We start from the raw sequence: 23,058 nt of genomic DNA, 5'->3' as shown, positions 1-23,058 counted from the left end.
CCTTTTAAAAATGAATTTGTGTTTAAAGTCACTTTCTTGTTTTCAGCTAAGCCATAACATTAAAACTGTGACCTTACGACCAAATGGTAGAAAACTGTGCTGCCTGATGCTAACACTAAAAGATACCAGCTTCCTGACAATTGATAAGGTACCATTTAAAGACGCGAATGAAATGAGGATGTATTTGGATGCAGTCCATCAAGACAGGGTTCATACTGGTAAGTGCAGTTGTTGTAGATCATGTTAGTAACAGTTTGGGGAGGGGTCGCTGCTATGTTTTCTTTTTTTTCCATCTTTAGCTGTTTTGTCCTCCTTGTTTACTGACTTTCTTTGCATTTGTGTAAGTGCTTCTTTCTGGCCCTGAGCCCAAATTTGTGTTGTATACCTTTCTCATAACGTGTTTTTGTCATGCTGAACAATAAGCAGAGATTAAACTTGTAGAAATTATGTTACAAGTATGTTGGTATTTGAAACATCTTCGTCTGTTTATCACACATGCCCAGTCTCTTTCCTTTTTATTGTACGTTTTGTTTTATTTTATTTTGTTCTTTTTAAAGGTAGGAACCCTACTGCCAACTAAGTAAATGACCAATATGAGGGATATCCATAAACATGTGCTTGTCTGTGCATTCAGAATATTTTACTGTCTGTTGGCAAGAAGCCTAGTGTGTCCCTTCCAAAATCAACTCCAGCTAAATAATGTCTTACAAATAAGAATGCCAATGAATTAAATGACAATCAAATCAGATGTTGTGTACTTTTTTCTGTCAGCTGGGAAACCCTCTCAGGGATCTGGCAGCTTTGGAGGTGTTCTGGGGAGCAGGACCACACAGAAGGAAGCTAATAGGCAATTCTCTTATATAGAGAACCAGGTTTGTTCAATTGTTCAAATTTTTCCTCTCCTTTAATTTTATTTCATTCATTTCCTCCTCTCATTCTGATTGTTTTTTGTAATAGCACTGTAAATGCTGAAGACGTTATGGTCAGCATAGGCCTTAATGAGTTTGGCAGGCTTCAGCCAAATGTATATATTGAAAAGCTGCTGACCCAGTTTTATATCAGAATAAAGTTACCGAATTTGTAGCGTTCGGCTTGGATTTTTCTGTAAATTTTGCAGACTTTTCCCCAAAAGTCATTTTCGCTCAAAATATTTTTTGTTCTTCCTCCCTGCATAACACAGATTTCATTGTGTACCTACAGGCTTTAATTTAGTTTGTTATCTCTGCAAATATACTTATATTACCGCCCTGAGGGAGAATATTTTTGATGTTGTCCCAAACCAAATTTTACATGTTGCTTAAAGGCAATCTCACAGTAAAAACTCTAAGGCTGTGTATACAGTGGTAAGATTAGACACGTTTAGTTTTCGAGTCTAAAACTGACCAACATTCCTTAGTCAACCAGCTATTAGCTCTTTCCATTGCATTACATGTGGTGCTTGCTTGGCCCAAGGCTGTCAGGGCACTGTTCTAATTGTATGGGTTTTAATACGGTTGTGGTTTGGTGGGTTTTTTCGTTTGTTTTAAATACCACCCAACATTATTCTGGGGATAGTTGGGAATCGTGCCTCGGGTTTTTTTAATGTCAAAGCATGTAAAGGAGATTTTAAAAACTAAAGTTCAACTGACGTAGTGTTGGAAAACAAGAAGGGAAATAGGTAACTGCAGTAGAGTTTCATTTTTGTGACTTGCATCAATACAGTCAAAATTTTACCTATGTCTATTTTATGTTAAACTCTCTTAATCTATTACAAGTAGCATTTTTCTGCTTTTGGATGCTACACTGTAGCAAGTAAAGCAGTGGTGTAAATGCTAGATTAGACTAAAGGGGGTTATGTTTTTCACTGTTCGGGTTGTCTCCATAACCTCCTCCGCTTGGGTTTTACAGACTCCTCCCAAAAGAGTGACCGTGGAAAGTAAGGAGGAAAATCCGTTTCGCAAGGTGCTGGGTACCCCAGCGAGAGTGCCTATCAAGAGTTCCACTGGAACTGGAACACCTAGCAACAGGGTGAACATTTCAGCATCTCCTGCATCATCAGTCCCTCACAGAACAGGCTTGTTGGAGAATCGGTAGGAGCCATTATCCTCCTCTTATGATACTGTTAACATTTAGCTCTTTGTAGAGCTGCAGGTGGAACTCAGCACACCTAGAAGTAAGAAGGGAACATGTTTCTTCCTCTGGTTTTGCTGTTACTTTTAACGGGATGTTAATACATGCTTTTCTAGCCTCTGGCTGGTACTGGCACTAGAGCTTTATGAACAACTTAAGAGTTGGGCAGACCAAATTCTTCTCTGTATGCTATGTTATAAGAGTGGAGATTGTGGAAGATAGGTGCAAAACGCACAGAAAGCATTGAGGAGTTCTGTTCAGTTGGAAGAGGATCATTTGCTAGCCTTTCTGAAAGAATGACCACTTCAAAAATTTTCTGTCATCAGTGAAAAGAGGAAAAGAACGCAACCTCCTGGTTCAGAAATGAGTGAAGATTATCCCAAAGAGAATGATTCTTCAACGTAAGTAACCATTGTTTCTAGTTTCTGATCTTAAACTCTTTGTTCATTTGTAAAGGTAAATTTTTCTGAAAAGAATGTTTGGGTATTTCCTGTCTTGTCAACATGGTACAGGCCAGCCACTAGACAACTTCTGAACACACTGGGTGCTTGAAATGGGGTTTGTGTTCAGGGTCAATGAAGGAAAAATAACCTGCTCTAGCAGTTGATTTGCAAGAACTGGCACATCGTCATCTTTCTTTTGTCAGTTTAGTCAGGATTGTCATATGTGCTACACGTGTACAGCAATAGGTACCTTCTTTATTGATTTTGCTTTGACCCTTTTCAAAACAAAATTCATAAATGGAAATTGCTATTTGGAGAATAAGCTCCAAGTGTTTGGAAATGCATTTGATCATAAGAAAGCTTGTTTAAATGAATTGGTTGAACTTACCAGCGAGTAAAGTTTAACTGTTCCATAGTCAAGTATTAAAGGTGGTAGGAGAGAAACGCTTCAAAACAAGATGTAAATAGCAAGCAGGAATATCCTCTGTCTTCTATAACTGCGCTGACTTCCACTCTGGTTTATCTGTAGGAACAATAAAGCCTTGAGTGATCCAGCATGGAAGTACTTGAACAGTAGCAGGGAGAAACAGTTGAATCTGAAGCAGGCAGAGGAAAATAGGACATCAGGTAAAAAAATAAAAGTAAAACCAGAAGATACCTGTCTTTGACCAGTATGATTTTACCCCTTTAATAATAATGTAGAAAGTTGCTGCAGAGGTGGTTTTCCTAATCTGCTTTCCCTGTGCCACTAACATTCTTGCTTCCTACAGAGCCACATATGAGATGCAAACAACTTGCCTTCGTTTTCAAAGCCTATCCTGCTCTAGTGTAACCCTGACCTTTATACTTGGGTGCTGATGCCAGTCCATGTGCCGGGTTGTTTGAAAATTCAACAAGCAGCTTCAAACTTTGCTCCAGGCTGCCCTTCCCCTTGGGAGGGGATTCCTGTAAACACCTAAGGATTTCCTTTTTCTTTCCTTTCTTTCTTATTTTTAAAGCTCTCCTTTGCTGTTAATGCCCATGTGAATTGTAGGCTTGTTTTTGTGCTGAAAATGTGTACTGTTTTACTTCCCTATCTCTTCCCCAGAATTTAGAGGGAGAACTTTTTGGGGCTGGTACTTTTGTTCTGTTTGTACCAAAGTTCTGTTGGATGCTGGTGGGTGACAAGGTTTTGTAGGCAATGTAGAAACATTGACAGTATGTACAAAAGCTAGTAAGCAGCACCGTTCTTCAGTTTCACTAATAAATACTGAGCCTCTTTCCTCATAAAGGGGAACTCACTCAAGGTCTTGTTTTTATGGGGAAGGCTGCTGAATGCATTCTTTTTTTTAGTGCAGCTCTGATGGTGCAGACATGTTTTGCTGGAGGAGCCAGTAAGGTGAATGTTTGTCTCTGAATGAAAGTCTGGTTTGCTCTTTAGAGTCAAAATCAGAATCCATGAGTGTATACCTGCAAGTTCAGCTAACAGTATTGCAAACTTCCTTCATATGTCTGCATTTTCGAAAGTTGCATGGCTCAAACCACTTCAAGCTGGGATAGAAGCAAATGTTTATTCATTATCCAAACTAAATTACTCTGTGATTCACTGTAATAGGTGGTTTTTTTGACTCTTGAGAGCATTTTTTTAATGTGGTATCATCTGAGGCATTTGAGTCTCAGGATCTGACACAAAGCTATCAGAACAATGAAGCAATCTCATTATGCCCCAAGCATGTAGTAATTTGCTGTGGAATCTGGAGTGGGAAGAGAACCTGTTTTCACTTCTGCATATTTACCTTGAATTTTGGGAGCACTGTATTGGAAATCATTACTAAGTTTTCAGTTATGTGTATCTTGTATATTTGAACAAGAAGTGGATATTTATTATCTTTCAGATAGTTAAGGCCGTTCAATGACTTTTTAATGTTTTGTATCGCAGTTTGCGTTTGATGGAGATTATGGTATTAAATTCAATTAAAACTCCAGCATGTCTTTATTTATATATGATTAATATTCACATTAGTACTTCTAAGTATGTATGTTAGTACTTCCCCAACCAATTGTGAAAAACAGCATTTGAAGATTTGTAAGCCTTTTGACTAAATACATTTAAACCAGTTGTATATTTTATATACAGCTGAGTTACCTGTAACAAAATAAACTGCCTCTCTTTCTGTTTTTTCAAGGTATTTTACCACTGCAGTCATCATCCTTTTATGGTAGCCGGTCTTCATCAAAAGAGTATTCCACTGGCAGTTCCACCCTGGACAGGTAGGACTGATTCACTAGCATGAACTGTAAATGATAGTTCTTTCCCAGGAATTAGGATCTTTAGTTTCCTGTGTGTTTATCACGTGCTATATAGCTCATACGCATAAAATGGGTATATATGTATATTTCCAACACCACCACCCCACCACCCCATCCCAGGTGTACAGTCTAGGTATTCAGTGTGGCTACAATTGCTCTACTTACCTCTACAAACTCCAGTTACTGCTTGCAATAGGTAGACTTTCTAAAATCAGGTCTGTTACGGTCATTGTGAATGACTGATCCAGATGATATCTAAACTCCTAGATGCTTTAAATTCTATATAAACTCTGGAAGTTTAGACTGAATCCTTGCTTCATTTTTCCCCATGTAGATAAATGGCATGAAACACTATACTTTAACTGTGTTTTAGTAATACTAAATCCTGCTGAGGTTGAGGTTCTTCTGAGTTAGGCACTGTGCAGTCAAACTGTCAGTCTCTACCCTAGATAGATGAGATACAAGATCAAGGAAGAAAAGCAGCATTGTCCATGCTTTACATGTGAGGGACTGAGGTCCAGAGTGGTTTAGGTTACAAGAACAAGAGGCTGAAAGTGAAGACTCTGGCCCAGATGTGATCTCATGCTGCACGATCATTCTTCCTCTCATCATACAGTGTGGGGAATTGTTAAATATCTTAAAGACAAAGGATTTGGTTACATTGCATGCACACGTGTGGATGTAAGGAAATTTTAACCAAAATATTTAAGTGTTCCGGAAAGTAGTTCTCTCTCACACCTCTTTTGCATTATGACACATGCCACTTATCTTGTGTGGCTTTACCAGTCCTTGTCTTCCATGACACTGGAATTGGATCACTATAGACTTCAGCTATGTAAGGAAGAGCATTAGAAACCTTACACTTCTAATCCTTTTATGCTTTCAGGTCTACTGTATCCAGCCAGACCCCTTCAACCAAAAGAAGCCTGGGATTTCTTTCTCAGCCTGCCCCTCTTTCTGTTAAAAAAATGAGATCTAATCAAGATTACACAGGGTGGAACAAACCCCGAGTGCCCCTTTCCACCCATCCTCAACAACAGTTACAAGGGTAAATTTAATTTCCTTTATCTAGCATGTACGCTTTGATCATCAGAATGTGCGTATTCTTGTTAAATTATATAATAATTTAAAAAAGAATCCTGAAATTAATGAACACTGAGACAGGGAACATTTTTCATGGTTTGGAAAACAGGTACTCTTAAATTCAGTTCCTGAGAATTTTAGAGATATAATAATTTCAGGTAATCCATGTTCCTTTGATACACTGGGGTGAATGTCCTACATGTTGTTAGTGCCATGTTTAACAGTGGTGTGTTTACACATCGACATACATACCATGTTTGATCTTCTTCTTTTCAGATTTTCAAACTTGGGAAACACCTGCTATATGAATGCCATTCTACAGTCCTTGTTTTCAATTCAGTCTTTTGCTAATGATTTGCTCAAGCAGGGTATCCCATGGAAAAAAATTCCACTCAATGCACTTATCAGGTAAAATTCACTTTCTGGGAAGGATATTTTCACTTCCGTCACTGAGAAACTAGCTTTGTAATACCGAAGCACCGTTGTAGAGGGTAATTTGCATGTGTAGATAATAAAATAAATCCTAGAGCTCCCTGTATTTTGCAGTTTTACTTTAGAAATAGGAAGTAGGCTCTTAAAAGCGGCAATGCTGAGTTACAGGCCATCTTTTATATCTTCTGTATTTCTAGTGGCAGAATGAAATGCTTCAGAAGAAAATGCAAGAAACTACAAAATAAATAGATGCAGAATAACTGCTTTTTAAAACACTACCAGCTAGGGTTTAAGGTGGTCGCTAACCTCATCTGATATGTGAGGGCTTATGCGTTTTTGGAAAATGTCTGTGTCTTGTAGCTCCTGAGAGTGTTCAAGTTCTGCATACTTAATCTTTTTCTAAATTCAGTTGAACTCTTAAGTTCAGTCAAACCTCATGTCAAGAAACTCCAAAGGTTTCAGTAATATGCAAAACTCTCTTTTCCCTTTGAAATGTTTAATTCCTGTGCCACTCGTACTCCATGGTATGTCCATCAGAAAGACAAACTGCTGTTTGCTCTAGATACTGCACTTTCTGCCATTTGGGACTTTTATTATATATGCCCTTGCATACCTCGTTTCTTTTCTCACACTGAACAAGATTCAGGATTATCAGAACCATTTCTGTTTCCAATTCATAGCATTTTATATCTTTTGGTGTCATTTCTATTTTTGCTGTGTCTTCGTGAACTCTTCCTACACTACTCAGGATCAGAGGTTGTTCCACATGCCTTCTCAAATGTCCTTTCCCTAATTTTTGTAGAAAGACCTCTGACGCTTGTGCCCTGTGTACCTAATGCTGAACTGTGTGGGTAGAGCTTGTGCCGTAGCACCTCTGAAGGAGGGCGGTGTGTGATCCTGTACCTAAGTGCAACAAGTCAGAGTTGATACTCAGTAGCATCTACTTTGCCTTCTATTGGTTTGGGTATGGGCACTTGATTGAACATGATGAATGTTTTTCTGGTTGAAAAGTGATTGCCTGTCAACTGCTTTGTGGTGTAAAAGGTGTGTTTCCTGACATGCTTTGCTGAGCACTTGTAGAGGGTTAGGAGAGCGCACAGTGTTACTGTAGCTCAGCAGAATAGCAGAAGCTGTTGAGCTGCAGGAAACTGATCAGCTTCTTTGGGTAACTGAGTATTAGTTGCTGGTTTAGGGTAGGAGGGGATTGCACGTGTCTTGTCTGTCTTTAGTCTCTTTGTGTGTGTCATGGAATGTGACATCACCTTCCCAGATATGTACTATGACCAAAACTGTTGTGCTTGGAATATATTGGGTGTGTATTTCCTGTGAAATTGCAAAGTAATTGTAAAAGACAACTAAATCACAATAGCTGAGAGGCACAGAGAAAGTCAATTTCAAGTTTTTTAACAAAGTTACCAGTAACAACACTATATGTAGCCTGAACCAAGGAACTCCTCAGGGCTCTTTTTGTTACAGCTTTTTTCTACCCTGTTGTAATGTTTTGCTGCCAAAAGAAGTAGGGCTTGAAACTGAGTGGAAAGTTAAAAATAAAAAAATGAATAGAAACCAGTCTGACCATGCAAGTTGAATTTAATGATTTTTGTGTTGTTCGTTTTGGTGCCGTGTGATTTTATGTGTCCTATCAGTACAAATGTTTTCAAAAAGCATTGTGGGTTTTTTCCCCTCATTGTAAAAGATATAGCAGAAATAATTTTATGGAACTTTATAAGGCTCTTCTCTTTACCTTAAAAGATTGTGGAATTTTTTTTGTTCGTTTGGGTCCTGTTCCAATGATGGCCTCAAGTGAGATTTGAAAATACTTGAAATGGGAAAGGTTAATTATATATGAGATATTTTCATACAGAACCCCTAAACCACTTATCATAGGAGAAAAGCTTTTAGAGACTCTTAAAATTAGGTATCATGAGTTTTATTTTGTTTCTCTGAAGTCCTGGAAAGCCACTCAGTGTTTCATTGCATTGTCTTCTGCAGACGTTTTGCCCATCTGCTTGCTAAAAAGGATGTCTGCAGCCCTGAGGTTAAGAAAGAGCTGCTTAAGAAGGTGAAAAGTGCTATTTCAGCTACTGCAGAGAGATTTTCTGGGTACATGCAGAACGTAAGTACCATATTGTCTAGAAACAATTACGTGTCATTTGTTCAGTGTCTGGACTACATTGAACTCCTGTCAAGCTTCAGCTCTATTCGTCAGTGACTTGAGCTTCTGATTGAATGGCAACGATTGCCTGCTGTTGGTTAGAGCAGAACTGCCTTGGAATTGCTGAATGCAATGAACTTAAACATAATTCCCCCAGTCCATGTGTGTTTGAGAGAAAGATGCTTAATGAAGTTGTACAAAATCGCTTTAATGAGTTTACCCCGTTTCTAGGATGCACATGAGTTCCTGAGCCAGTGTCTGGACCAGCTGAAGGAAGACATGGAGAAGTTAAACAAAACTTGGAAGAGTGAGCCAGTGCCTAATGAGGATAATTCACCTGGACGGGCTTCTGATGACCTCTCAGCCACCAAAGTTTATACGTGTCCGGTTATCAGTAACTTGGAGTTTGAGGTTCAGCATTCTATCATTTGCAAAACGTAAGTGTGCTTGAGAGCTTTTCTCATACTTACCTTAAAAGACTGGGAAGCATTTCCGTCTTACACGACTTCATCTGTGGGCTATAACTAGAACTATGTTTTTTCCAAAGCTAGATATTTAGAAAATACTCTGTGGTCTAGAAATGCTGTAAATCTCACAGCACGCTGTCCTCTGCTGCAGGCCTTTAAACAGTCTCATACCATCTAGTTCTTCATCACATATTCAGTGGAAAGCTTCTGTGCTTTGCTTTTTGTGTACAGGTTGTATGAGAATAGAGAGAAAGGCCTTCAGTCAAATAATGTTTCCTCTTAAAAAAAATGGGAAGCCATGTTTTTAATTTGTTCTTTCTAAGGGTTTCCAGGGAATGGCATTTTCTTCTGTCTATCTAGGTTATTGCAGAAAAAGATGTAAACCAGTATGTCTGGGCATTCGTTGTGTTTGACCTGTGCAGCAAATTCCCATATGGGATGCTTGCATTCCACAGAGTTTTCATGATTACAGATATTTGGGAATATTACTTTGTGTGTACTGCATTACTTCCCTAAAAGTAAGTTGCATGCAGGTAATAATTATTGAAGACAAATGACTGTAGGGTTGTTTCCCTCCCCCCCCCAAAAAAAGCATAGAGATTTTTTTTTTGGTGGACGCTACTATTTTGTTTCTGAAAAGAGTCTGAAAGTATTTCAAGGTTTTTTCCCTTCTTCTGAGCTGTGCTCACTTTTCTCCTAAGAATGCTGAATGATGAAGACGTGTTCAGCTACATAGCAGTCACTTTGATTTCCTGTACACCTGATCACCTGCCTCTCCAAAGCAGCCTGTGGTTTTTTGTTCTCACCCTTACACAAATGTTTCTTTCAGCTTCTAAAGGATCAAAGTGAAATCCTAAAATCCAACTCAAAAGAGTTTCATTCTGATGCGTAAAAATAGATTGATCAAGAGGCATATATTTACTGGGAAGTTACTTTAATGAAAACTTACATTTTTTAGGCTAATTTCAGGTGTATTTTTCATCAGACTTACGTAAGTGTGTTTCTTTCTTAGGTGTGGTGAAACAGTCACTAAACGAGAACAGTTTAATGACCTCTCCATTGACCTTCCTCGAAGAAAGAAATTGCTTCCTTCCCGATCCATCCAGGATTCCCTTGACCTCTTTTTTCGGGTACACAGTTTTTTGGGGGCGTTTTATTCACTGCGGATTATCTGTAGGTTATGTACCATATGGAAATTTGGATTGTATAGCTGATCGTTAGTTTCTATGGCAGCAATTGCAGGCATGTGAAATAATTAACTTTGCGCTTTTTTGAGACTTCTCCATTAACAGTGTACAGGAGTATTTATTGTAAAATGCTGTGCAGAAATTAACTGATCCTTACAATATTGCTGTGAAATAGGTTAACTTCCCCATTTTGTGGTGGAAGAGTTGAAGCATAAACAAATACAAAGGAGGCTGTCAGATTGAGATAATCACTCGGGAATTGCTGCTTCCTCTCCTGGGCTAGGATGCTTCAACAGCTTATGTACTGGCCTAAATTATCATGGAGGGAAAAGGTCACACAGATATAATAATTAAAAAAAGAAGTTGCGATAGGTGGATGCTCATCTTGTAAGCACAGCTTCAAGGTGAGGTTTCTGAAAGCTAAAAATGAGCCTATCGTCTGAGAATTAGTGTCGTATTTTATCATATCTTGAGACAGATCTGTGTCTTTTCTCCACTTACAGATAGTGTTTTCAACAGGTAGAATAACTGTAGTGCTTATTCTCCTAAAAGCTGGTGGAGTTCTTGTAGTTATGATTTTAAAACATTCTTAAAATTATAGTGGTGTCATTTGACCTGGGGTAAAGAAAAGGGCTGTAGAAATGTTTGATGGCTAAGTCATGTAATTTCAGAGGTTATGCTTCCCCTTTTGCTGTCTGTTCAAAACTCTGCTCTGGTACAGCACATCCTTGACAAGTTTAGATGAGGATAGCTTTTCAGGAACAAAGGTGAGATTTCAAACAAGAGAGAGAACTTCCTGGCAAATTATCCTCCACCAAAGGTTATTAGAAAAAAAGAAAACGGACTATGAGAGAGAAAACTGTAAACCTTGCAAGATTGCCCCCTCTCTTCAGAAGCTAATTTTTCTCAACTGTGGCTAATTCACTGGTCTGCAATAGACTTGCAGGACAAATTCCACCTGTATTAGTGAATATGTTGTCAAATTGCAAGCTCTGCTACCTGTCCTCTTATCAGATGCCCTCTTGTTAGGTCATGTTGAAGGTGGTTATAATTTTAAGTGTAACTGCTGTTTTGAAGAACTTCCTTGATGGCCAAAAGTGGTGTGCTTTCTTTTGAGATCTGTTTGATGTGTTCCACCAGTCATTTTTCTGTTCTCTGGAACAGGCAGAGGAGATTGAGTATTCCTGTGAGAAGTGCAACGGGAAGTCTGCTGTTGTCACACACAAGTTCAACAGGCTTCCCAGGTAAATGTTGGCATCTGCCTCCTCTCTTTCCTGGAAGCACATGTTACAAAAGTACAAGCAAAAGTCCTTCAAAGAGTGAAGCTGGGAAAATGGGTAGGACAGCATGTACGGTGGTCAGCACGTGAAAAAGATGCATATGCAGACAGTAGTCTTTGTGCTGTTCTTCAGTTTCCCTCTAAAAAAAGCTCTCTTGGGCACCCTCTGCAGCACTTCTTTCTTTCTCCCTGTTGCTACACAAGGAGGGCTGAGTTTCCCCCTTCCCTTTTTCCTGGGGTTTCTGGGATGTGAGGGAAGTGGAACAGTAAATATATTCTGGAAGTTTAATATTTTGTGCTCAGCTGACCTGATGGGCAGGACCGAGTTGGAGGCATTAGTACCAGAAGGTATATAGAGGGTTTTGCTTTGATCAATTAATTCTTCCAGTGCTGACACCTGTCTTCTCTCTCAGTAAGCATGGCACTTTGAGGAAGACGGCAAACTCTTTGAGGGCTAATGGCATACTCAATAGTTTCTGACCTCATGGTTGGGTTTAATTCGTTATTTAGAGTGGAAGTGCTTGGAGGTAGGGATCATTTTCTCATGGGATATAGAGCAAAGTCTGTTGGATTACTTTATCTGGCCTATGTTCTTGTCCCAGGTATACTCATACTGAACCCAGTAACTTGGTAGTTAGCTTGCATTTTGCTTAAATAGTGTATTTATGCTAGCACTGCAAAACCCTCATCACAGTTTCTGAATATTAGCACAACATACATGATGATACAGCTGTGTGATCTAAATAGACAATAGAAAACACAGCATAAGGGAAAAGACTCAGTGTAAGGAGGCCTTTTCATGCGTTTTATACTGTTGTGATCAAAAGCTCTTTCAAAGAGAAAGTGTTGTGACAGATAAACTAAGTACACACCTTGTGCTAGGCACGGTTCCCCCTCAGTTTTGGGCAGCTGTGTGATCCCTCCATTACAGTCTTGAATATCTGGGAGTAATACACTAGCATTCTGGCCTGTAATGATAATATTTCAGTTGTTTCCTATCTCTCACTGCCCAGTAGAAATAGCTCTTTGGTAAAGAGCTGTTTGCTTGTGCTTGACTAAAGAGCAAAGTGATGCAGATTAAAGCAGGAAGCTTCTTGAGTTAGCAGAGTCTGCGCTCTGTACCTTGCGCGAAGTTGAGTGACAGACAGGAGAGTAATTACCTGTCTCTTGCCAGATAAGAGATGGATAGTGTTTCTTTACCACCCCAAAGTAATAATCTGTTTTATGGAGTCAGGTGAATGCAGTTTGTTAACAGGGCTTCTTGGATTTTGAATATGTTTTCTCTGACTTCTCTCTTGAGATTAACATTTGTCCTTCTGTCATCTCTCAGGGTCCTGATTCTTCATCTGAAACGATACAGCTTCAATGTAGCGTTGTCTCTGAATCATAAAGTTGGGCAGCAGGTGGTTATTCCAAGATACTTGACCCTACTTTCACACTGTACAGAAAGCACTAGGCTGCCGCTGACGCTGGGATGGAGCGTCCCTTCTGCAATGTAAGTGTACAACTTGTGATTGATTCATGCCACATTAAGCACGTGTGCCACAAGGTAGGCAGTTGTCAGATCTCCTCCAGATGTCTGGGCAAGGAAACATTAAAATTATGCAGCTTTAGATGTGCACTGCTAGTTTGTAATGATGCCATCATGAGAACATATATGGAAAGGAAGCATAGAAGCAGCAGGATGAGTTGGTGCGGCGCTATCTAGGGAATATTCGGTAAGATAATATTCTTCTGTCTCCTTGAAAATAACTTTCCGTCCTTTTTAAGAGAGCTTCTGTTAGTAATTTCTAAAATTTATGGCTCTCGGTCCAAAATAATCTAGATTACCTTTTCCTTCACAGCACACTTAACTCTGCTTAGGAGACATATCATCCCACTTTTTTTTGCTGATTTCCACTTGTACCTCCTGTGCTATCATTCATTTTTCGGTCTTTCCTGTGCCCCTGTAGTATCTGAGCACTTCACATGCTGAAAATACTCTCTCCTTTTCCCTGTGACATTTATTTCTGTACAGCTGCTTGTCCTGAGACACAGATTAAATGTGCCAGTTGTCACATAGGAAGTCTGTGGCAGAATAAGGAACAAGAAACCCTCAGGTCTCTTGTGGTCCCTGCCTAGTGACATAACCGTGGTAGCCATAGTGAGTTAGGACACTTCTGGTATATAAGTTCAGGAGTATGGCATGTCCCTCTGCTGAACGTTTAGTGGCGTTTGAGATTTTCTTGGATTTTTTCCAAGAGTTTGCTTTAACAAGAGAAATCTTAAGCACAACAAACAGCTTAAGCTAACCAGAGCAGAGGTACAAGTATGTTTGAAACAGCTTTCTTTAGTCATTGAAACCATTCTGATTGACCAGAGAGTGGAAGGGTAACTAGACTGGAGGGAAGCAGCCCTGGTTTGAGGGGGAAGATTAGAAAAGATTTCTGCATTGGCAGCCGTCTGGTGGATAGACGTGTAGTGATAGTGACGGACTTTGAGGAGCCCGTGAAAGGATTAAATGGAACAGGAAGTTCAGAAGAATCGAGGTAAGGGAGGAGAAGCGGAGACGTGGGACATGCCAGAAAACCGGCTGATCCAGACACCAGCAGGAGACTGTGGTTTGGGAGCAGGAACTCAAGTGTTGGTGGGAATTAAAAATAAAGGAATGAGTTGTCTTGACATAGGAGCCCAAAGCCTTTAATTTATGATCTTGTCCCTAAGGGTGCATCACTGAGAAGTGAATCAAGTTTAAAGGATTATATATGGTTTTGAACAACTGTTGTATATTTATAGCATGATGGAGTTATTACTCTAAATCTAAGCAATTAGCAAGTACATAATGGTATTCTACTTGTTTCTTTGGTCATGGATTTGCGTGCATAGCAGACAAGTAAACACGTATTTTTTTAAAGACTGTAACTGCTGCAATAAATACTTTGCTTTTCTAATAGTTCCCGTCCATTGAAAGCCTCCCAAATGGTGAATTCCTGTACTATAAGCACTTCCACACCTTGTAGGTGAGTTATAGCTCTGAAATGCCCATGGCCTGGTGTTTCATGGGATAATTTTTAAGGCATTTTAAAATTTTCTAATTCTTCTTCTTCAGTCTTTCCACTTTTTGTTTTCTTTTCTATTTTTTCTGTTGTAGTAAATTATTTCAGCTACTGTTGTTTCATATCTGAGTTTTGTTGGTGTTACATGCTAGCTGAAATTAGTATCAATGTTACAATTTGCTTAGCTGACATCATCATCTTAGCATTTCTTTTGAGAACCTTTGGGAACTTGTAAGTAAACAGAGATGATTTTGTTTTTTCAGACAGAAGGCTGAGTATCAGAATAAGAACTGGATTTAATTTTTACGGATGACTTGTCAGTGCCAGATACCTTAAACTAGCTTGCGTTTGTAGTTGCAAGTCACATGTATAAGAAGCAAAATGGCTTCTAATTTTGCAGACTAGCCCTTTTCTCTATTCTGACTCTATGGAGCCCCAGCGTGTGTTTTGGGAATAGGTGGTTAGTTCCTTCAGTTTATCTGCAAAGATGAGAGGGCATGGTTTTTATAGGCCGTTTTGATACAGTAAGAAATGTGGTGACACACTGGATAGTTTTGCATTGTGGAATACTTAAAAACCAGATCTCCTCATTGAGCAGAAGTCATGACTTCCCCAGACTCCCTTGTCTTCTCTTCTAAAGAAGCAAGAATTTGTCTTAATGAAAGAGCGAACAGGAAAGCTGAAAAACTCGTGCAGATTTGTGCTTTTTATATCCTAGTAATGTTGTGGGAAGTCCTGTGTCCAGCTTAGTAAACCTGAGAAGTCTGATGGTTTGTGCTGAGTTCTACGTGTTACTGTGGACTGAACTCAAATGAATACTGTCTGGGATTGCTGGATCATAAAATACAGAATTCTTGGCCTTAGAAACAAGAGCCACACACTTAGTAACTTTTAATGTTGTAAATTGCTGTTGCAGGCTTTAAGTAGGTATGTCAGTTAACCTAGTAAAATATTCCTTTTCTGAAAACCTGCCTGCTATGTTAATAAATTGTCATTGTCAATCATTGCAGTTTGTTCCCCAAATTGTACTGCCCTGCGATGTGGAAGTTGGGTGTAACACTTCTTTAACAGTTACAATGCCATTAAGTTTTATAGCCGTGTTTTTAATTTACAGAAAATACACTTTCAAGTCAAAGAGCTCTGCAGCACTCTATGTAGATTCTGACAGTGATGAGGAGCCATTGAAACGCTCTGTTGCCCATAGCCAAAGGCTGTGTAACATACAGAGCAGAGATCAGCAACAACTGCAAGAAGAGCCAGAAAAGGTAAGGGAAGAAACCACAGACTTTTGTATACATGTATCCTATATGTGCCTGTGTCTGGGCTGTGCTTTTCTTAGCATAGACTGTGAGTAAAATTGATGTAAGATAAGTTGTTTTTTTTTTTCTCCTAATTAGCACTGCAGTGCTGGAAGGGAGTGCTCTGCTAATTGACCTCCCTGTGCATTTGTCTTGGGTTCCCAGCGGAACAGAAGTAATTGTGTTGCAACTGCACTTGAGTTTTCAGGTTACGTATACCAACTGCTTAGCAGTTTTATCAGTCCTTTGGGTAACTTTCACTAATTTTGTTCCCAGGCTGAAATATAATGGGCTGTCAATAATGAAATTATGCGGTAAAGCCCTTGATTAAATTAGATCCAGTACAAGTTGCGCAAAGCAAAATGTTCAATTGAGAAAACTTCTTGCACATTCAATCTGTGTTCCTTTCAAGTGTGGCCTTTTAAATACTTTTAGAAACTGAAGCTATTAGGCTTTGGAGGTGGACACATAGAAGTGTGTAGAGATCAAGTTCATTCGTGTAAAGGCACAGTTAACTTCAAATTGCCTTTGAGCTCTTCATTGTGACTAGGATTAATGTCATCAAGATATTTTTTGCCTCTATCAGGGCAGCATATTAGCAGGTAAATGAGTTGTATGGGAAGGAATGATGACCCAGTAGGGAAAACAAGAGGCTTAGAGGATTATCTTGCAATACCACTTTCTTCTATTAAGAGTGTTGCAGGCCTAGTGCTTAGGACAAGTGTCCTGTACCTCTGCTTCTCTAAAGTTTTTGACAATGTTCATGGGGTTATTTTGATCAAGCAGAGACATGTAGTCTTAATTATGACATTGAAGGACGGGCGTAATGCTGGCTGAATAGCAATAGGTAACAAGAGGAAGATATCTACAGTTTCTGATCTGGTAGGAAGATCAAACCAAGAGGGGGTCCTGATCCACTCAGTATTTAATGAATGATAAAATGTATAATGAGTATTAATTTTTCAGAAGACCCAGAGCTGGGAAGGGCTGCCAGTATGATGAAGCTCAGAACTATAGTTAAGAATGATCCTGACAAATCTGAGAAATTGCATAAAAATAGGAGGGGTTGTTCGGTAGGAACAGGCCAAAGGTGCTGATCTTAGCAGGACTAATCACCTGTAAGTGCGGAATGAGAAGAGCTGTGAAAGCAGTGGGCCTTCAGAAAGGGCGTGAAAGGTGACAGCCGGTCACAAAGTCCAGCTGGTTGAAAACAGAAGCGTATAGACAGGCATAGCCTGCAGGTTGTGTGAAGTAACCCTCCTTTTTTCCTCAGCATGGAGTTTTAGCTGGAGATCTGTATCCAGCTGTGGGCTCTGGACTGAAAAGGGTTACAGATTAATTGGAGGGGGAGCAGAGGAGAGGAACATGAATGGTCAGAGGTCTAGAAAGGAAGATTTTTGAGGAAAGAGCAGGCAAGTGAACTTGGGTCTTTAGCTGAACAAGAAACCTAAGCAGGGCTTGCATCTTCAAGGAAGGGAAAGAAATTAATGGGAACACTTGAGCTGTTTTCCATGCTCATGATGGATAGACCAAGAAGTAATAGACTAAATTGCAGACAGTAATTTTTAGAATAAATATTAGGGAGAAGTTCCTGATGCTCAGGATGTCTAGGGATGGAATGGATTGCTTTAGGAGAAAGCAGAACACCCTTTGCTTAACATCTCGGGAACAGGGTAGGCAACTGCTGTCCTGCATGGCACATCTATAGCTGGTTGCGGGTGGAGGAAGGAAACTAGCTTGTCTTTGAAGTCCCTCTTATGTACAGAAAAAGTATTCCAAACTGTCCTAAATTATTCTTCCTCAAGTTTTGTTTGTGAGGAAGTGCAGGTAGTCTCTATCGCACAAGCCCTGTGAGTGCAGAAATTGTGGGAATAAAGCCTATTAATTTGACTAGCAAATTAATTATAGGCTTTCCAGCCTGTTGGTGGGAAAGGCTGTGGTGGTGATGATTCCAGCTAAGTGACTTCATTCTTTGTGGCCATGCACATTGGCCACTCCTCAACCGCAGGCCTGACCAGCCACCTGTTATCATTAACCAGATCCCTTGTCCTTCTCAGTGTTGTCCTGAGAGGTCCTGGTCCTTGGAAGTGACATTACTGCTGCTGCACCATCTCCCTTGGTATGCTTCTCATAGCAGCTGCGGATGGGGTTGCATTAGGGGCTTGGCAGTCACTTCATACGGCTGGTGTGTCCCCTGCGGGGCACTGCTTGCCAAAGAGTGCTGCTGTGTGAGAGAACAGCTGGAACAGCGGGTGTAGATTACTCTGGGTTGTAGGGGCAAATAGCAGTTATCCAGCTAAAGTGGGCAGAGCTGCAATTTCTGAGATTTCTGCCTCTGCAGATGAAGTAGTATTTGAAGTACTTTTTAAATATACTTATTTAAAGCAGCTTGTCTTAGAGCCTAAGCTACTCAGTGTCTATGCAAATAATTTCAAATAGATAAGTTGTGTTCAAATAATGCACAGATGCTGCCAAGTCTTTAAAGTCCAGCCACTGAATTAGTGGTAGCTGTTGGCAAAGTGCCTGGAACTAGGGCTTGCTGAAGAGCTAGACCAGTTTTGATGTTAGTAGCCTACAGGTACAGAGAGAGAAATCAGAAAGGTTTAAAAACAGATACTCTGCTTTCCTTATTCAGTGCATGAATAGATGTGAAGAGAGGTTTAAATTTGTCAGTTCTGCTGACATGGAGGGCATGATGTCTAGAACGAGCAATTTAGTTGGCTAATTCATTTGTTGATCTTGTTTGATAAGCCAGTTTTAATATAAAATGTTTGGTATATAAAACTAGTCTTGCTCATCAAAACCTTGCTATATTTAAGTAAAAAGCAGCAGTAGAAATATATTTGTGTTCATTTTAATTAAGTTCTGAGGTCCATCCAAATGCAGTTTGAAATAAGACCTGGATAAGTACATTCTGATAGAAACTATTTTCCCCTTTTTAAAAATAATATGGGAAAAAACCCCTAAGTATATGGTAAGTAGTGTAATTGTGTAAATATGTATGCATGGAGGTTAACCTCCTGATTAACATTTAATATCAAAATGATTGAAATTTCTGTATTAGTTGCAAATCAGTATGGTGTAGGAGTTGATAAGCATCACTTTTAGGAAAGTAACTAACTAAAAAAGGAAAAATTCATATTAAGATGAAAATATTTTTCCTTTCTTCCAACTTAAAGTCGTTCTGTTCTCCTGAGGAAAGAATAATTCCCCCTTTTCCCTAGTTAACTGTTTTCTTTCTTGGTTTGCAGAGCCCTGCCCAAGATTTTGTATGGCGAGTCTGCAGCATCAAACCTAATTTTAATTGCTCTTAATACCAGCCTGATTTCAGTTCCTATTCTGCCATCCCTGTGTTCAAGTTCAATTACACTCATGTTGCAGCTTCAGCCTTTGTTAACAGACTCGGAACTTTGCTACTTGTGCCTCAGCACTACTTGCCAGAGGCTTGAGGATTCATCAGAACCTAAAGGTGGAGCATGTGTTGAAGGAAAGGCAGGAGAAGGGAAGAGTTGTCTTGTGTATGTTAACTCACAGGCCTGTAAAAACTGGTTGTAGTTGATATTTAAATATTATTCCTTGGAGCGAATGTAACTACAAAGGTTGTCTCTCCATGGAGTCTCATATGACTATCTGTTTAATGTTGACAGAGCCAAGCTCCCACTCCCTGGGGTTAGTAAAATTAAAAAAAAAAATCTCCGCAGAAATTTAAAGCTGATGTTATATACCTGTTTGCTCAAGCATTTAATCATAGCTCTATTCATCTCTAGGGTTCAAAAAGAAGTAAAATGGAGGGTGATAAACCTGAGCTGGGTAATGCTGGTTTTGATGGGATGAGTGAAGATGAGCTGCTAGCAGCTGTCTTAGAGATTAGCAAAAGGGAAGCTTCTGTGTCTCTGAGCCACGACGAAGACAAGCCCACAAGCAGCCCAGACACTGGTTTTGGAGACGACGAAATTCAGGATTTGCCAGAAAGCCTGGAATCTATGGAGATGGAGAAACCCAAAGCAGCATTAGACTCAGGTAAGGCAAATTAACCATTTTAGTCGTACTGTAGCGAGCTAAAGTGGGTTACTGATAGCAGCAGGTTAGTAACGCGTGGTGGCAGAATCTGGATGCAAGTGCACTCCTGGAACTGTGCGACTTCCTCAGAGTTTTCTTACAGTTTCCCTGTGTAGGAAATGTTTAATTCATTGAACTCTGAAAACGTGTTTTCTTGTATGTGTGTGACCTCTCTGATAAAGGTGAGGTCATCTTCAGAGTTAATTTCCATTTTTTTTTTCCTCTCCTGATTAACACATGATTTCCCTGGTTCCCATACCAGACAATTCAATTTACTAAGATTTGACAGTGTCTGGAACTTAATCTTCCATAATCAGAAAGTATTTTCATCTCTGTAGCTGTTGCAGCCTGAGCAGCACGGTAGCTGTGCTTACGCTGCTGGTGTGCAAGAGTGATGTCTGGGGTGCATAAGGCTAGAATGCTTTCATAAATGCAGTTATTTTGTCACTAGTTACTAATGAATTTAGCTCTGTCTTTTTTTTCTCTTTTTTTTTATGTGAGAGTAGACCCTTAAGCATAAGACTCAGCATGTAAATTATGGTCTCTGACCCAGAAACACAGTTAAGTACAAGGAGCCTGAAGGAAATGTGTTTGTCATTTGTTGTGTGCTACATGCTTTCAGTCAGATTTTTAATTCCACTAGCCTGGAAAGACAGGCCACAATATGCTCCCCTTCCCTTTTAAGGGCAGGAGGTTAAATATTAACAAAAACCCCAATTCTATTACCAAAAATTATGCTTGTTTCAATGGACAGCTCTTGATGGCTTTCACGTTGGAAGGCAGCGTATGAGGAAACGGAGTCTGTGGTCAGCCTCATTTGTGCCCTCCTTTGTGTACACTAACGATGCTTATGGCTGTGTGAGAGAGTTGTGAGAGCGTGGCCAGATAAACGTGTCTCTCCAGGTTTTCTTTGGAAAGTATAATGTAATTATTTGAAAACTGTTTTGACACTTAAACAAAAAGTATGTTTAATAAAAGCTTCTGTATTTTCTGATTAAGAATTCAGTTGAACACTCAGCATCATGTTCAGCTTTCTATATTTGATGGTGTATGACTGAAAAATACAAGTACTACTCAAAGCATATGGTTTGGCATTCAGATGAGATATGTGTGTATGTTGAGTTACCAGCTATGGCAGCTGAACGTAACACACCATGAGTTCACAATCTATTTAAAGGAAACTTAATTGGAGAGGATGCTTTGCTATATCAGACAAGGTGATTCTAAACATGACGGATTTAACTTGGTCCATTTCTTTTTACCGCTAGTAATAATTTTTTTTGTAATCACTGAATAATTTGTGGTGCTTTCAAAAAAGGCTAATTTAGATGTGGCAGATGATGTCTTTTCTGCTACATGATCCTCAATTAATGGTTGCGTGAGTCGAGCGAGTATTTCTTTTTACGTTGGAAGTTGTCAAAGTGATGTAAGAAATTCTGTTTTGTTTTTCATCCGAAGAGGATTAGACTGATGATTATAGTTCTGGTTCTGATGGTCTTGTGTTTAAGAGGTCACGGATACTGAGACTGCCTTGTAAAATCCTGGCTAATAACAAATGAGCAGATGTTGAAGTCTGCGTAGGGCAAAACTATAGTTCCACATATTGCTGCATAGCTGTTGGAGTGGGTCCTGACTTTCTGAGCTGCAAACAAATGGGAGAATCAAAGCGTCCGGTAACTGCAGAAGGTGTATGCTGCGGTGGTTGAATGAATGTTCATTCCAAAGTTTTGTGAAATACTACTGCCATAGTGTTCACTTTTCAGTTCACCTTTAAAGTTATAATCTTCTTGGACTTCTAAAGCTGTAGATAGTTTTCGCAAGACTGAAGCTCTTACCTGGGGCAAAAAGTTGAAAATTTAAACAGTGCTTGAGATCTGTGCTTCCCTCTGTCTTACGTATGATTGTAGCTTCACCTGTAGCACTTGAGGTATAATATGCAATGCAAATTTTTATAATCCATGGTTCCTTGTAGAGAAATTAAAATGTCAGCTTCACAGCTGGAGAAACCTACTAGTGTGTGACATCTTCCTTTAGTTAAAGTTGCTGTTTCTGGGTAAATATAAAAGGCTAAGAAGATAACAGGTTCAGGGATTAAATAAATGGTTCATCTTATACCTGTTAAAATAAGACTGTGTTTTGGAGCTTTCTCAATTTGACTCCTGTGTGGTTTTCTTATGGCTGGTGAGCTCTCCTTGTCAATAGATGTCACTGTGTTGCAAGGATTGTGGTGATTTAAAGAGGATTTAGCTGGTAACAAACAGAAGACCCAGGGAAGCATAACTGTACTTTGATTCCTCAGGTCCTGCCAATTTCACCGAGATAACTAAAGATTTTGATGAGAATAAGGAAAACAAAACTCCAGAAGGCTCCCAGGGGGAGGTTGACTGGCTGCAGCAGTACGATATGGAGAGAGAGAGGGAAGAACAAGAACTTCAGCAGGCACTGGCTCAAAGCCTTCAAGAGCAAGTAAGAAATAAAGTTTGCTTCCTTGAGTTATCTTCCCCAACACTGGAAACCTGGTGGCAAAAGGAAAAGCTTGTGTTCAGGTAGTAAACGCAAAGCGATTCTGAAAAAGGGTTTGGGTTTCTTCTAGTTCCAGTGTCAGTAGAGTGACAGCACTGCATACATCTGGGCACATTTTGTATGTGCTTTGGAAACCATATATCACATCACAGATCTGCAGATTTCTCAAAGCTTTCTGTGTACATTTATACACTGGCTTGTAACATTATGTGAAAATTATGATAAACCCAACTAAACTCTTACTATCTGTCACTGAGAACCAAGCCCACCTTTAGCTTCCTTGGCAGTCACTTTTTGCAACACGTCATGTCAAGACGGAAAGTGAAAGAGGCAGGTTTCAAAGCAAAGGCTAAGAACAGCCATGCCAGGTGAGGTTAAAGATCTGTCTGGTACAAGCAAGTAGGGGGTGCTTAGTTAAGAATATAGGAACTGAGCATTTATGTGATCCTTCCCTGTTAGTAAATTGGAAAAAGGATCCCCAATAATTTAATCTAAAACAAGTCCTTTAAATTAGACTTGGACAGAATCAGTATCTCGAGTTGTGTGCTAACCATCTGTACTCCGCTTGAATTTCAAGACCTGTAACTGATTTCCACAAGTTTAACTGAGCTGCTGAGAGTGAAGCAAGTGCTTAGCCAGGTCTTTTTTTAAATAGGTGCCCTTGTCTGCTCTCTATTAATACTAAAGCTGTAATGGTTT

General features: G+C 39.6%; 1 protein-coding gene across 1 annotated transcript in view; it reads left to right on the top strand.

Annotated features, from left to right (window-relative positions):
* USP37 (ubiquitin specific peptidase 37) overlaps positions 1-23,058 on the top strand; it is a 37,357-nt gene that overhangs the window by 4,638 nt on the left and 9,661 nt on the right. Inside the window, exons 3-19 of the mRNA XM_075093170.1 lie at positions 47-218; positions 772-872; positions 1,888-2,069; positions 2,436-2,510; positions 3,082-3,179; positions 4,718-4,802; positions 5,728-5,889; positions 6,201-6,332; positions 8,349-8,472; positions 8,743-8,948; positions 9,991-10,108; positions 11,330-11,409; positions 12,775-12,939; positions 14,378-14,443; positions 15,594-15,744; positions 19,545-19,797; positions 22,136-22,302. Of these exons, the coding sequence (XP_074949271.1) occupies positions 47-218; positions 772-872; positions 1,888-2,069; positions 2,436-2,510; positions 3,082-3,179; positions 4,718-4,802; positions 5,728-5,889; positions 6,201-6,332; positions 8,349-8,472; positions 8,743-8,948; positions 9,991-10,108; positions 11,330-11,409; positions 12,775-12,939; positions 14,378-14,443; positions 15,594-15,744; positions 19,545-19,797; positions 22,136-22,302 (2,337 nt within the window). The remainder of the gene's footprint in view (positions 1-46; positions 219-771; positions 873-1,887; positions 2,070-2,435; positions 2,511-3,081; positions 3,180-4,717; positions 4,803-5,727; positions 5,890-6,200; positions 6,333-8,348; positions 8,473-8,742; positions 8,949-9,990; positions 10,109-11,329; positions 11,410-12,774; positions 12,940-14,377; positions 14,444-15,593; positions 15,745-19,544; positions 19,798-22,135; positions 22,303-23,058) is intronic.

Source organism: Phalacrocorax aristotelis, chromosome 5 (genome assembly GCF_949628215.1).
Source record: "Phalacrocorax aristotelis chromosome 5, bGulAri2.1, whole genome shotgun sequence".
Lineage (NCBI taxonomy): Eukaryota > Metazoa > Chordata > Aves > Suliformes > Phalacrocoracidae > Phalacrocorax > Phalacrocorax aristotelis.
Note: the sequence above shows the minus strand (reverse complement) of the source record. Positions and strands in the feature narration are given on the sequence as shown.